The sequence below is a fragment of the Schistocerca serialis genome, chromosome 3 (assembly GCF_023864345.2).
Source record: "Schistocerca serialis cubense isolate TAMUIC-IGC-003099 chromosome 3, iqSchSeri2.2, whole genome shotgun sequence".
Lineage (NCBI taxonomy): Eukaryota > Metazoa > Arthropoda > Insecta > Orthoptera > Acrididae > Schistocerca > Schistocerca serialis.
This window is the reverse complement of record NC_064640.1, coordinates 233,140,909-233,157,431: the sequence shown is the minus strand read 5'-3', so window position 1 is coordinate 233,157,431 and position 16,523 is coordinate 233,140,909. Positions and strand designations below refer to the sequence as shown.

General features: G+C 36.1%; 1 protein-coding gene across 1 annotated transcript in view; it reads left to right on the top strand.

Moving 5' to 3' along the window:
• Positions 1-8,874, top strand: part of LOC126469982 (probable nuclear hormone receptor HR3) — a 444,061-nt gene extending 435,187 nt beyond the window's left edge. The window contains exons 10-11 of the mRNA XM_050097426.1: positions 683-816; positions 8,191-8,874. Of these exons, the coding sequence (XP_049953383.1) occupies positions 683-782 (100 nt within the window). The 3' untranslated portion in view covers positions 783-816; positions 8,191-8,874. The remainder of the gene's footprint in view (positions 1-682; positions 817-8,190) is intronic.
• Positions 8,875-16,523: the final 7,649 nt, after the last annotated feature.

Genomic DNA, 16,523 nt, shown 5'->3' with positions numbered 1-16,523 from the left:
AATAAAGAAAACCTATAGTACTACCATAACATTCTCGTGTGGTTCAGCCTACATACTGTATCTGCAAAACCGTTTCTGCTCCTGACATGTAGGCTGCTTGCAAAGTGGGTTGATAAGTGCAGGTCAGTAACTAACTCCAAAGCAACAACACTTATCAAGCAGGACAGCTATTATGGCAGGTGCCTGAAAAAAAACACATTTCCATATCTCTGGTCCTATTTGAGACTGGGCAGTCATAAACAACAATACTGTTGATACTCCTAAAGTTTGCTGTTTGTGTGGGAAATTTGGTAGAAATCAATCCAGGGGCATGGGGAAGGGGGTGGGTGTTTATGGCCCAGCTTTTCCATGTAGTGTAGATGGCATTACTAAATGATTCAATTTAAAATGTGTTCCAAAATACTGCCTGGCTTGCTAAATTTGTGCAATATGTTGTCAGAGACAAAACACTAAGTAGTAGTAATCTAAGTACACAGAAAAAGTCAAACAAGACCACTAAGCTTCCTCTCTTTGAACACCCCTTAATCACCAATACTGATAGTATACATTTTTGAGACTATGAAGAATGTAATGTAAAAGTATAAATCTTAAATTGCCAGCAATGTTTGTTCCTTCTTATAAAACAGACTTTTATAATTTAAGATTGAAAACTCTGATGCAGTATTTGGTTTTGCCTCTACAGGGAATTAAGCATGTTGCATATGGATGCACTCGCCAAATTCAAGAGATCTACACCACATCTTGAGTTTCCAGCTTTACATAAGGAACTCTTTTTCTGTTGACAGCTGAGTTCACTGCAGCAGAAGCTCAGCTAAGGTAAGCTGATTAAACCATTACACATAAAATGTGATTGGTTTCTAAATACCACAGAAAGTGTATGCATAATATTCTTAGGTATCTGAAGTGACATTTTTTTAAATAAAATAATACTGGGTGCTAGGGTCTGTAGCTAGAATTTGGAATACACTGATGAAAAGCTACTTTAAAAAATAAAAATCCAATTTTTTCTGAAGAGAACCGCAAAAAATGCAAAAGGAATGACTGGCTTCCTTCCCTTCTACATTAACTTTCCTTATTCACTACTCATACACTGAGGACACTCACTGATGACTCCTGAACTGATAAGATGCTTGCTGTGCCCCTTGCCTCAATTCTGGACTTCACACTCAACTGCCCACCTGAAAAACTAAGCCAACAGCTATTACTGTTATGCTTTATACACCTTGAGACATGACACCTTGTGAATGGTTCGCTGACGTGGACAGCGTGACAGATTGGTGTCCTATGGACCCAGGTTTTGATTCCTGGCTGGGTTGGTGATTTTCTCCACTCAGGGACTGGGTGTTGTACTGTCATCATCATTATTTCATCCCCATCTGGCAATGCAGGTCACCCAGTGTGTGTCGAATGCAATAAGATCTGTACCAAGGCGACCAGACCTGCCCCACAAGGGGCCTCCCGTCCAATGATGCCAAACGCTCATTTCCATACCTTGGTGAAAGCAGTAAACCATAACCATGTACTGAAATGAGACAAGGTACTGTAGTATTCCCATTCATTACTACCAACTACTCTTAGTACTCTAAGAAATCCTGAATAGTGTAGTATGCATTACTTGTGAAGAATGTTTTAGCTGCCTTTTTAAATAAATGTGTTTTAGAAATCTTTTTCACTTTTTTGGAAGTTTATTTCACAGTTTTATCCCCTGATGTACTGTTCTGAATTTTTTGTTTATTTTGCTAGGTAAATATAAATCTAAACCAGCTCTTTTTCCATTATATGAATAGAACTATTAGTTTAGTATTTATGGTAGTCATATTTTCCCTAATATGCACCGCAAATTGGTATAGGCACTGTCTTGGTGCAGTGAGAATGGCAAATTTTTAAGTGGATATTTACAATGAGCCTAACTACTACTTCTAGTTATTATTATTATTATTATTATTATTATTATGGCCATTTTCAGGAGTTTAAAAACCATCTTAATGTTTTGTGCCTTTGATCCCCAGAATAGAATCGCATATCTGAGAACTAAGTGTATGTAGGCATGAAATGTTACCTTAAGACGTGAGATGTTACAGCATAGTATGCTTAGGTGTTGACATTTTTTCTGCCAGTATCTTTGTATGTACACACCATGTTAGCTGACAATTTTCTCTCCTTCCCCACTGTTATTTCATTTAGGAGATGAAGTGTCTGTGTGTGTGGACGGGGGGGGGGGGGGGGGGGGGAGGGGGAGGGAACATTAAATAAGTAATGAGACACATTATTATGAAAAGGAAAGATGCTACTCACCATATAGCGGAGCTGCTGAGCCACAGATAGGCACAACAAAAAAACTGTCACAAATAAAGCTTTAGGTCAGTAAGGCCTTCATCAAAAATAAATGACAGTGTTTGCATGAGTGTGTATGTGTGTGTCTGTCATCTGGTTTTGACAAAGGCCTTACTGGCTGAAAGCTTTATTTGTGACAGTCTTTTTGTTGTGCCTCTCTGCAACCCAGCATCTCCACTATATGGTGGGTAGCAACTTTCCTTTTCATAATATTGTTTCATTCCATCCTGGATTTTCCATTGTTTGATTTAATGAGACACATTTTTCTTCTCAGCTAGTTTTAGATGGGAAATGCAGAATTTGTTGTGGGACAACATGGAATACTCCCACTTCAGCCTCTGTAGTTTCATGGTGTTCCAATAGATGTCAGTGCTATATGTAGCCTTCAAAATAGCTTCTATAATAAAGGTGCATTCCAAGCAGAGAACTGACATTCAGTTTCTTATGACAGAGAACTGAAGCACTGCAGATATTTATAGGCACTCGCAGAATATCTACAGAGACCTGGCAGTGAACAAGAGCATGGTGAGTTACTTGGTGAGGTGCCTGTCATCACTGGAACAAGGTCATGCAAACCTGTCCAATCTCTTGCAGGCCAGCAGGCCACACAAAGCTTGACTTCTGCTATGTTGGTATGTGTGGACACTCACATTTGAAGTGATTAATGGATCACAATCAAACACCTTGCTGCACAACTGGACAACTCTGTTGGTGGTGCTGACACACTCATCTGCAAGTTGAGGTACTCAAAGGTGTGTGCACACTGTATATTTTGCTGCTTAACACAAGGCCATAAAGAGCAACAAAGGACACTGTGTGTGTAATTGCTTGTGCACCATGAGGCTGATTGTGACAAGATGAAAATGGATTCATCACTTCAACCACAAACAAAATGGAAATCCATGGAGTGATGCCACACCACCTCTCCTCCAAAGAAAAATTTAAAGCTGCACTCTCAGCTGGTAACATCATGGTGACCTGAAAGAGTTACTCTCTTTGATTTCCTCCCTCACAGTGCAACGATAAATTCAGAAGTGTGTTGTACTACCTTCAGGAACTGGAAGAAATGAAGAGGTCATGTTCACCATCACAAAAATGCATACAAACTTCTCCTTCTCCATGACAACCAAGGCTTCACAAAGTCTGTACACCCAAGAGGTGCTCACAAAACTTCACTGGGCTGTTCTTCCTCATCCACATGACAGCCTGGATCTCACACTTCCAACTTCCATCTGTTTAGCCCAATGAAGGATGCACTCCATGGGAAGCAGTTTCTGGATAACGGGGATATTATTGATGAAGCAAGACATTAGCTTTGATGTCGACCAGCAATATAGTACCACATGAGCATATAGGCCCTCCCAGTAAGGTGGCATAAGGCTATTCCACTGACCAGACGTTATGTTGAAAAATAGTGTTTTGCAGTCAGAAGAATATGGAATAATGTGGTGTACTGGAATCCTGAATAATAGCAACCTTCTTTCATAAAAAGAGTTTTGCATTACTTAGTGAATGGCCCTCATATGTAATGTCTATGGTCTCTTTTTTAAAAATCCTGCATAGGCCCTGGGTTTCATTTAGTAGATACACAGTGTGTCATAAACAATGAAAAAATGACTTTGAAATAAATGTATGTATCAAGTTTCTTGTGACATCAGTTTCACACCAGCTGTATATAAATTGCATTTTTAATGTAAACTACTGCAAAATATATATGACCATGGAAGAATGGTCATTAACAAAATGTATCCATATTTTGACATGAACTTTACCGGAAGGACAAGAGATCAGACTAACTGGTACATGAGGCATGTACATGTGTTTAACTTGTCACCGGAGTTTCATGAGTGCTTGTTTCATGTAAGCCCTTACCAGTGTATTCAGTTTGAGTGTTTGTGCAGCATCCTCATTACATAGTTATTTCCTGAACTTAAACAATGTATTTATCAGTTGCTTTGTAAGTTTTTGAAAGTCAAAGATTTTTATCTAAGCCATTAAGAAGTGAAAATTAAATTTTTTGAACACATTATAAAGAAGCATTAGTCACAGAAAATTTGACTGAAATTATGTGGAAGAACATGTTGAAACTGTGTGGCAGATTAAAACTGTGTGTTGGACTAAGACTTAAACTCGGGACCTTTGCCTTTCATGAGCAAGTGCTCTACTGACTAAGCTACCCAAACATGACTCACATCCTGCCCTCACAGCTTCACTTCTGCCACTACCTCATCTCCTATCTTCCAACACTTCACTGCAAAGGGAAAAATCCAGTTCAGAACCATCCCCCAGACTGTGGGTGGGCCATGTCTGCACAATACCCTTTCTATTAGAAGTGTTAGCTCTGCAAGTTTCACAGGAGAACTTCTGTGAAGTTTGGAAGGTAGGGGATGATGTATTGGTGGAAGTAAAGCTGTGAGGACAGGTTGTGAGTTGTGCTTGAGTAGCTCAGTTGGTAGATCGCTTGCTCAACAAAGGCAAAGGTCAAGCATTTGAGTGTTGGTCCAGCACACAGTTTTAATCTGTGAGGAAGTTTCATAACTGTATACAGCTATGCAGAGTAAAAAATTCATTCTTTAAAGAACATATTCCTTGAGACAACATTTTTAAGGCAATATCAGACAGAAACTGTCAGCCTTTTCACAGATCCACATTAAATGTTTCTGTGTACTTTCTCAAGCCAAAGCAAATTTTGTGATAAAAATCAGTATAAAGAGAAAAGTCCTTTGCTTGAATTACAACCATGCTTGTATGACAGGTACAATGTATAACAACTATTCATATCTCTTTTAAGACATCTTTTTATACAAAGCATTAATAAGTCATCCTCCCTTCTGCACCTACTGACATGTATGATTTTTGTACACCCCCCCCCCCCCCCCCTCTCTCTCTCTCTCTCTCTACCCCATCTCTACTGCTACTGTACAAGTGAGTCCTCATCTGTGTATGCTTGATATTAATGGTGATCTCTTTAATGTCAATGTCAGCTAACCTCATGTTGTTTTGTTCTAGGGCATATTCTATCTGTATATTACATGTATGATGAAGGATCGAAAATTTAATTCTCATAATTTTGTTTCTCAGTTCCCTTTGCTGTTTTCCTTCACTTCTTGATTTTTTTTAATGTCTATTTTCTGCCTTATAGCATGTCATTCATATTAAATAGCAGTAGTATATGCTGCCTACTCGTTCTTACTCTATAAGACTCTGACTCCACCTAAAGATTGCGAATTTTTGGAAGTACAAGATAATTACTGGTCATATCCATTAAATATGTGACACAGGACTGCCATTACATGCTAATAACTTTGGTTAAATATCCTTTTAGAAATTCTATGAATTCCCCCCCCCCCCCTCCCCTGCCACACACACACACACACACACACACACACACACACACACACACACACACACACACACACACACACACGCACGCACGCAAGGTGAGTCAGCCAGTGATCTCTTCAGTGCAGATGCACACCAGGTGTTTGAACTCATACAGGACTCAGTGACATGCCATAAGTAATGAGGATAATGGGCGAAGGGGTACTGCATTAATAGTGTGTGGAGAAGTTGAGAATGTGGATCTGACAGGAGTCGTACTAGGGTACTTAGTGCAGTTGTAATGACCACTTTGTCTGGATGGCTTAGTGGTCAGAGTATCTGCATAGTAACCAGGAGACCCAGTTAGAGTCCCAGTCCAGTACAAATTTTCAACTTTCCCCATCGATTTCAATCAGTGTCCACTCACAGGCAACGTATGTAATTCCTTTTTATTAATTCATAACAGCTGCTGGATCAAAATAGTGTGTGTTACTTCTCCAGAAGAGCAGACACCACATGTATATATAATTAAGGTGTGACAGCCAATTATCTCTTCAGTGCAGATGCACACAGGGCTTCAGCTCTTATGGGAACTGGTGAAATGCTGCAAGTAATGGGCAAGGGACACTAAATTAGTATTGTAGGGAGAAGCTGAGAATTTGAGCCTGACGGGAGCTGTGCTCGGGTAGTCCATGCATTTTCAAGGACCACTGTCTCTGGAGGGCTATAAATATTGAAAAAGTAATCAATTTTATGTTACTGGTATTGTGTAACTTCTGTTGAAGACCAATCTGGAAGAGAATGTTGGTAAGAATGCATTAGCAAAATAAAGAGTGCACCCATCCACAAACTCGACAACATATCAGTGTGCTTCCATGTCGGACAGTGGGAGGTTCAATGGTCTCTGTAAAATGTGTTCCATGTATGACTATGTAGGTCTCAGATGTGAAACTTAGAACCTTAGAACAAAGAAACATGTACATTTGTCTACTAGCTAAAGTTGGTATTATATGAAATTAGGATAGTATAATGTGGCAATTTTAGATGTGGGATGTTTCAAACTATGGTTGCATAAGATACTGGGAGTACCAATCAATTGCACAGTAGCTGTTACCAAATGCTTTGAGCACTCTGTTTTGTTTTGTTTTGTTTTGTTTTGTTTTGTTTTGTTTTGTTTTGTGCATACCACTTTCTTTTCTCACTATGAAATGAGCAAAGAGACTAATCATGGTAAGTTACAGGATTTGTGTGTTGGTTCAAATGGCTCTGAGCACTATGGGACTTAACTTCTGAGGCCATCAGTCCCCTAGAACTTAGAACTACTTAAACCTAACTAATCTAAGGACATCACACAAATCCATGCCCGAGGCAGGATTTGAACCTACGACCGTAGCGGTCGCGCGGTTCCAGACTGTAGTGCCTAGAACCGCTCGGCCACTCTGGCTGGCGATTTGAGTATGTCACTCACAACACCAGAAGGGATTAGCCATCCATAAGTCAGTTCTGCTTTCACAGGAACGTGGGTGTAGGCTGTCTGACCTGCAAGATGGAAGTGGGATTTGTTCCCCCTGCATGACTTCTTGCCCATCAGATGAGTGAAGTTATCATTTATTTACACTCATTGCTACCTGCTACACTATTGTACCTGCGAGTTATTTTAGGTTCTACTTCCACTCTGTGTACCTTGTCAGTTTTACCTGTAGCATTGTCAAGCATGACCCACAAAAATGTTCTTCAATATGCTAATCAGGGTTTAGTTACTACAGATTTCGAATAAGTTTTGTGCAGATTTTGTATTACTGAACTGCGTGGGTGCTAATTTTACCAAAAATAGGTGCTTCATTTTCAGGTCCATAGGCAGAATCAAACAATGAAAAATCTGGGATGGAATAACAGTATGAATTATGATGGATTGCTGCTCAGTGCCTCCTCTATCTGACGAGTAGCAGACAGGCACATTTAAAAATAGATAGTAGGATATTTTTTAGCTACCAGGCAAAGTCCTTCATCAGATCGCGCACGCATGCACATGCACATGCACACACGTTGTTGTTGTTGTTCCTGCTGCTGCTGCTGCTGCTTCTTACTTTACAATACAATCTATAGTGCTCCTTTTTTGTGGGACAACCAAGTATTTTTACTAATGCATATAAGTATCTTTTTGTGCTACAAGTTCATATCACTTTTATATTAGGCCAGACAGAGATGAAAATAAGATTTGGAGCTTGTGTGTGTGCCATCACTTGGTGCCTGTAGTACACAAATCCCCAGTATGTCTGATAATTCCATGATTGACAACCTAAGAGTGGTCTGACTAGTAGTATTAGTTCAAACCCAAAGCAAACAAGAAATATATATTTTAATCATTTAGAGGAAGAGTAGAAATAAAAAAGAAAATAATGATAACTTTTTTTATTTATGTAGTTTTACTTGCTTCACTACTTCCCTCTACATTCACACATCTTTCAACAAAAGAAAGCTACTAATTATAAAAAATTTGTTTAATAATGGTAGTTGTTAATACTTTATTTTCAGGTAACCTTCCAGACCCTTTTTCATCACCTGCAGCTGTCAGCAGCTATGGAGAAGCAGTCTTTCCACTCCCGTTATTGTCACGGGGACCCTCTTGTTATTTACAATGAGTTCAACTGATGAATAAAAGACATCATTTTCTGTGGGGAGTATGTTACTGCAGTGATTCTTTTGCAACAAAGGAGACTTTCTGAGTGTTCAAAAATAGGTGAATGGCATTGAAATGTCACATTTATTTTTAAAATTATGGCTCAAGGGTGAGTGTTTTGTGTTATTTGCTGTGTTGGTCCAGACATGCTTAATGAGCAATGATGTGGAATATAAGGATAAAGCAATGTTAGAGTTTTGCTTAAAACAGACTTTTAATATGTGGAATTGCAATGCTGAAAGGATTTCTTTACACAGAACTTGAGACATTTAGGTCCACGCCTTTTTTTCAATTTCTGTGTTTATTTTCACATAGCATGTATGCCAAAATGCTTTGCAGTGGTTATGTACAGTGACTAGTTGATGATCAAGATGTGTTTGGTTTTTTTATATCTTTCTAGAAAACAGGAAGTTTGTGTACCACTCACAAAGACATAAAAAAAATCAAAATTTTTGAATTTTTTATTGGACTTACAATGTAGTACATGAACTGTAGCTATGTCTCTTTTTATTTTAAAGAAATTTATTCTTAGCTTTTAATATCTGAATTTGTATTGTTGCAGCATACTAAAAGTGTGGAAATATTAAAATACTGATATTAATATAATGTGGTAATATGTATATACATATATCTATATATATCTCTCTCTCTCTATAGCAGCATATGTAAAAAGATTCTGTAATTTGGGTATTATGTTACATACAAGGACAGAAACACAACAGGTAATGATGAGCATTAACACTGATACAAAGTTAGATAAAGATGAGGGGAAAATGCATATGCTATGGTTAAGGGAAAATATTGCCTTATTAATAATTACAATATACTTAAATAAAGATAGTTTGTACTGTTCATTAGTGTTATGCACAGATTTTGTAAAAAAAAAAAAGAGATTTCATTTACTTGTACAATTGCTGTGGCAAGAACTGGTACAGTTATTCTATTCCTACTAACTCCTTATTGATTTTTGGCACACAAAATGTTTGTACTCATATTTATCAGATTTCATATACCCATGAGAGAATGTTAAAGGTAGAGTGTATTCTGTTATGGAAGAGAGTCATTTTAATTTCTGTAAGAAAGTAAGAGCTTCAAATGCATATTTGACTGGGATGTTCAACACCTTTCCAACATTTGCCATTCTAATTTCAGTTATTGTGTTCAAGGTTGTACATAGATATATATATACATAAATACAGATAATTAAGATTGGTTAATTGCTAGACAATATGACAGTAGAGTTTATTTATTTTTTATAGTTTATGTACTTTAAAGACTTCTCCACCAGATGGGAAACAATTCCTCACTTATAATGTTTTGCACAACAATGCCTTGAAATTTCTGCAGTTTTGTAATGTTGGCTGGTTAGTAACACACTGTTTGTTTAAAGAGATGACAAATGCACATACATAGTGTTGCTGCTAAAGTGGAATAACACTTGCTATAGGCTTCTGCATACTGAGCAACACATACATTAGTTCTGTTTTAAAACCAGCTGATTGAAATAATTACATGAATTAATTCTGTCTACAAAAATTAAATAATGTAGTTGTAACTACTATATTAAATTAATATAAGCTATATCAGGTAAAGTATAAATAAATTTTTCATTTGTTATGGTACTGTCTTTTAGATTTTGTTGTGTTCAAATGTGTTTTTTTTTTTTTTTTCAAAATATTGTGGTTTTACAAAGCATCTGAAATAACATTTAGGATTTGTAAAGTATTTCTAACAATGTTTCAGGTCTTAATAGTCTCAGACATCTGGTATCTGCATAAGAAATATTAACACGACACTTCTGTTTGTCACACTTTCTTTTTGGCTGTGAAACTGGCATTATTCTCCTTACCTCTTGCCTGTTAAGTACAACTGTCTTTGCTGCCTCTTGTTACATCTAATGTTCAGATATAATGAGAATTTTCAACATCAGCTTATCAGTTATGACATCTCCTCTCTGTCTTGTTTAGGACAAAATTTGCCTTTTATTTATGACCTGTAGGTATTACAATGTTCCTTACTAAATATTAAAAAAAAGCACTTACAATAATTCTATATCCACAGCCCACAAAACCAGTGTTCTTAACTCAGATGTAGCTGAATTAGTGTCATTTCATACATTTTTTACAGGTACACTAAGATCCAAACTCAATTGTAAGATTCACACAAAACATGTAATTTATGATATTTGTATTACCAGCTTATATAAAATTTGATTTACCACCAGTGACAACAACATTCTGCAATCGAAACAGGAAATCTCATACACATGAAATTAGTCTCCTAAAAGAAAGCCAAGCTTCATATAGCAATATGTAACACAACAGTTGTACAGGAAGATAATTTGTGATAGCTCAGTGACTCATTACAGCAAAACAAAAACAAATAATACTTTAACACCTCAGTGCCTGTGCCTGGAATCTGACTACAGTAATCACTGTCAATTAACAGGGTTATTACTGATCTCAACATTATAAAATTTTCTCTATTAATTAAAATTCAGTATCATAATATTTCACTGATGATTGTACATCTTAACATATTATTAAAAAAGCCTTAAAATTGGTAATATTTGAAACACCAAGAAAAACTCCTTCCATAATGGAAAAGAAAAACAATGCGCCCAGCATAGTGATGTGTTTTTTAAATTTCACTTGATCATAATGCAACACTTAAAGATTTTTTACTGAAGAGGAAAGGGTTTTAGATGGAAATGAGCTCCCAGACAATAGAATCGTAATGGAAGTTAGTTCATAAATTGAATAAATTGTCACCTCAAACAATATGAATGAAAATATCATGATAGGAGTAAGACTGAATCTTACCATTATTTCAGTTTTCCTTGAGACAGGAGATGTCACATAGCTGATACTCTTTAGACCACTGCCATGACGGCACTTATCACAACTGTTCTTGTTAGTATTCTGCACTTTTTATGGTTCTTTATCATTGCTTGACAGGTATCATTACATGCAAATAACTTCTGGTGTAAAATTTCGACCATATTTTTCATTGTCCAGCAGTTCACTTTTTTGTGACAACAGAGTTCTCAAGTGCCACTTCAAGACTAGATGTTATAAAAAGAAATAAAACCATGTTGTGTATTTGTTTTGTATCATTTCAACAAGATTCATTCAGTAAAGTGTATTGAAAAATTATAGTTTTTACAAACAAGCGAACAAAATTTTCTTAAATTTTTCCTGTATAATTGATAATATATTTAAATTTTTTGTTAAAACTGAAAACGCAATCCTGTCTTCTGCAATATATAATAAGCAACAGTACAGTTCAATGCACACATGTACTGTATGGGCAGTCTGGTAGATAATTATTTTTGTGTACCATAATTTGATGATTCATCTTCTTCTGAAGTTATTTGTAATAAAAGCAACATTAAACACTCATGCAACAGACTGTGGACAACAGACATAACTGAAAAATAACAATGTATGGGTGGTTTGTAAGTTAATAAATAGGTGTTCGATCATTGATTAGAGTCATAGGTACAAAATGCACGTAATTATGCATGCTTCTGAAGCTTTGTTGGAGTTGAGATACTACACTGTATCATGGTATTTGCCATTTCTCTGCTGATACTGAGATCCCTGAGTTCCAGCTCATGAAAAAGAGCAAATTGTAAGAGAACAGAAATCACAAATTTCATTTCAAGAACAGAAAGACACATTATTTGAACAGTGTTATGTTGATTTGAAGGACCTTATAGTTCACATTAAAAAATTACAAAATTACTTGTAAATTAAAAACAGATCATTATTATTAACTGACACAATTGTTTTCACAGAAATCACAAATGAAAAGTTTATTCTACTTTTGAGAAAAACTACATTTTCCTTACTGTGAAATGAAATGTAATTTCTGTGTTTGTTAAAATGCTGTAAAATTTTATACCAGAGACAAATGTGTAGAGCTTAATATAAACTATCCAGCCAACTTATTTATTCGTGATCATTGTTAAATGTTACTGTTAGAATTTAATTAGAATATGTAGCTTGTTAAAATTACAGAAGATTAAGATGAAGGTTGTTATTCTATAACAGTTAAAACACAAATGTAAAAATATAACTTGCCTTATGACATATATATTGAAGAAGATGGTAATGCTGATGAAATATACATTTTTATAAAATTATTGTGATATATTATTTCAGAAGCAAAGCCATACATAAAAAAAATATTTTGCAGGGTGGGGACGATATTGTATTACAAATGTAAGGGATATTAGTGGAAAAAATTATTCCTGACTGCTGGGCAACTGTTAATGGATATGAAGTCATAAAGAAATAAAAGTATAAGTTGCTGACAGTAAAGTGCTGAATGTCTTGTTAAAGCTAAATATTTCGATGATTGTTATATTTCATATAAAATAATTTTATAAAAAAAGCTGATATTATTCATTATCAGACTGTAGTTACACATATATTATAAATATTTTCATAGCTATGTATTTTAAAGCACTTGAAAGCTTTAACAGTTCCCACCCTCTTTGAAAATTGGTTTATACTTGTTGCTGCATTCCTGTGTTTCATCAATACTGAGCACTGATATCACAACTTCAGTCATCATACTTCACTCATTTTTGTTCTTATTCCACTTCAACAGCATATTTAATATTGCTCTGTATTCATATTTACAGAAAATTCAGTCGATAACAGCCTACATCAGATAAGTGATTTTGTCCGAAAACTCCTTTGGAAGAAACTGTTTCATTGGTAATAACAATGGTTCAGCAAAATGTGGCATACCTATATGTGGAACTTTATTTCTAAGTAAACTGCAGTGTTATCCATTTTATATCAAAGATATAAATGAATAATATGTATACAGACGTCAGCAGTCACTTTCTACACCTGAAAATGTAGAGAGACTTGTTTTAACTATTGTGTACTTCATGTTTTTGTTTTAGCCTAAAGTATACAATTACTGATATGAATTATTTAAGAAGGCTACATAAAGAGTGTGTTTATTGTAAATGTAACTAAAGTATTGAAGAAATGTAAAATATTTTGTAAAGAACGTTATTCTCTCAGTATAAATTTTAAGAATTCAGTTGACAAATCTTTAACTGTGTATGTACCTTCAGAGTTACTTTCTGTCTCTTACATGTTTCTCCTCTGTATATGTATAATTAATGTCAATATATGGTTTATGTTACACATTTGAAAATTTATTAAATCAGTTTTATGTTTTTTGTGTTGCATTAAATCTCAGACCTCAAACAATGATGCTTTGGCATTAAGAAAAGCAAAAAATCAAACCATGTCAGGAAATTTAAATTTATGACAAACATGGCTCATGTAATTTTTTAATTATCTAGACTTCGAGGCAGGTGAATGAGTGTAATAGCAAAGTTTTTCTTATAGAAAGACTATGATTTATGCATTTAAAACTCTCTAAAAGAAAAAGCGAAGTTTTCATACAGTTAATAAATTTACATTGTCGTGATGGAAATGTTAGAGAGAGAGAGAGAGAGAGAGAGAGAGAGAGAGAGAGAGAGAGAGAGAGAGAGAGAGAGGAAAATAAATAACATGTATTTGTAATATTGTATAGTAGTGGATAATTTTTGCGCTATAAATATTCAGTGACAGTTAATAACATGAAGACATGTACAGTTTGCATAGAGTATTGCAAATGTTTTTGCTTACCAGTCAGATCATAAATAAAATAAATAAACCTTTCTTGTAAATTGTAGAATCATATAAATTCATCTTTAATTAAATATTTTTGATAAACATCTGGTAGGCAATGATCCTGATCTCTGAAAATGCACAAAAACATCACATCACATCCCATCACATTTGGAATAGTCTGAAAATTATAGTGCATCAGAATCCCAATATCGGGTGGTGCTCAAAGCAACCCCATTTGAGAACTGCAGATATTGTGATTAATCAATAAAAATCACTAAACTAGAAATTCTCTGAGCTTTTAGAATAAAGGGCATCCCCGAGATTAATGGGATAGTATGCAATGAGGTAACATATGTTACACAGAATTGTTTCATAGATGCAGAATGAGGACAATGGAGAAGACATGGACTGCAAGTGCTCGGAATAAAGTTAATATACTAAACTAACACATGAATGACCAACTTCATAGGGTCTTCTTAGATCAGCAAATGACACTGGTGTGCAACAGAGTATGAAATGAGAAGGCAAAGCCAAAGATGTAAAAAGAGGAAATGAGAAATATGATGATTCATTTTTCTTGTACATACTTCACAGTATGTGTATTGGTGTTCACTTTCTTCTGTTTAGAGATGAGTGAAGAAGACATCTATCATACGAGGAATGGAAGTTCCTTCTATGAATTTATTAGGGTTTGTTTGCTTCATATTTATTGTTTGCCATGTTCATTTTAAATTCTATCAGCCAATTTAGGAATTGTCCACTTTGGTAGTTGCACAGTCAGCACATCAGATTGCTAACCAAAGTGGCCTGGGTCCGATTCCCGGCCAGGTCGGAGATTTTCTCCACTTGGGGACTATGTATTAAAGCTAGTAAATTAAAACAAAATGCAATCTATTTAACATTTGTTTCACATTCTATCAGCTATTCCTTTGACAAAAGGAAAATTGCACCTATAAATCCTTGATTCAATATAACTGCCTTTTTTGTTCTTTTGTTGAGCAATTGTTACTTCAATTGATGAAAACAAGGGTAACTATCTCAATGTTCAAACCAAGAATACAGTTACTAGTTTTCTCCAAAGACCTATAAAAATAACAATGTTTATAAATTACACTGACTATAGCTACCATTTAATTTTGAAAATATTACAAAATGAAAAACTTTAAACAAGTGAAGCAATGAAATGATTTAAATTATTTTACTTACATTTGCAAGGAGTTAGTATTAAAATGATATCAGTCAAACATTTAGAGTTGTTATCTGGCTAAACTGCATTACATTATTGACAGTGTAGTTTATGTTATGATGTCCTCTCTACTTCTGTTGAGCTACATCACTATTAATGACTGCACCAGTGTAGCACTCGGAGTCTCCTTCACAAGTAAATTAGCCCAAGCAAAATAATGGAATTCATAAAATATCTTGAAGTGAACTCTAGTGTACAAATATTCCATACAACAGAAACTAGGTGTGTAACATGTTATCACCAGCAGAAATGTTCTCCAGAGACTAAGTCCTTAATGACAATGCAACACCAGTGGTATGGTGGTTCTAATAAGAAGTCTGTTTACTGACATGGCATGTTCTAGTATATACCTCTCAACAGTCCACCACACTTACAAGGAACTCTTACTGTCAAGTGTAGGACACGACTGTCAACTGTAAGATGTGACTCCAGAATGCAACTGCCAGCTGCAGCTGTAGTCTTTGGGCTGCATGTTATAACACTGTGCAGATGGCTGCATTTGACCTGTATGATTAGCTATCACGGCTGGAGGTAATGAGCTTGGTGCCCATTGTCTTCCTGGCCAGATAATGTCATTGTCATCCCTGGTTGGTGTTAGTGGGAAATGTGGCAAAGTAGTTCCTTTGCTGAAGTTAACCTCTCATGAACAGCTGCCAAGACTCGTCCTGATCACTATTATGCCAGTGGAGCAGGCAACCTGAAACAGTGATGTGGGAAGGGATGTATCTGGCAGGGGTAGCCAGAGGATCTAACATCCCTCCTCCCAAAGGAGGGGGACGTGAAGCCTCTTCTTCTTTGGTCACTAACATGGATTGTGGACGATGTCCATCTGCATCCTAGCCTCTTTGCTGATGCTGTGGCTCTACACATCCAGGCCAAGTGCCATGCATTTGCAACAGCAGGTCATTGGCACGTTTGTTGAAACGCCCAGTTCTCTCATGTGGGAAGATGCATCGTTAGTACCTGCAACTAAAGAAGGGCTATAATGTCTGTAAGGCTGTATGCCTTGGGTGGTTGTGCAGAAGGAGAAAAATGTTTGATTCATAATGGGGGTGCCACATCCAGCTCAGTGGCTTGAGTAAGACCTACATTGAAGATCTTGTGTAATGCCTGGATTGTGTGGTACATGCCCATGTTGTCCATCTGTGCCATGTAGGGGGTAGGGGTAGTCAAAGTGTGTGTCGAGCAGGATGAGCCAACTCATTCCCCAAAAAGGTCCAGTGGAATGGAGGTGGCTCTGCTTCAGGCAGGGAAGAAGGCAGTGGTGAAAGGAACTCACCCATATTTGTGGTACAGA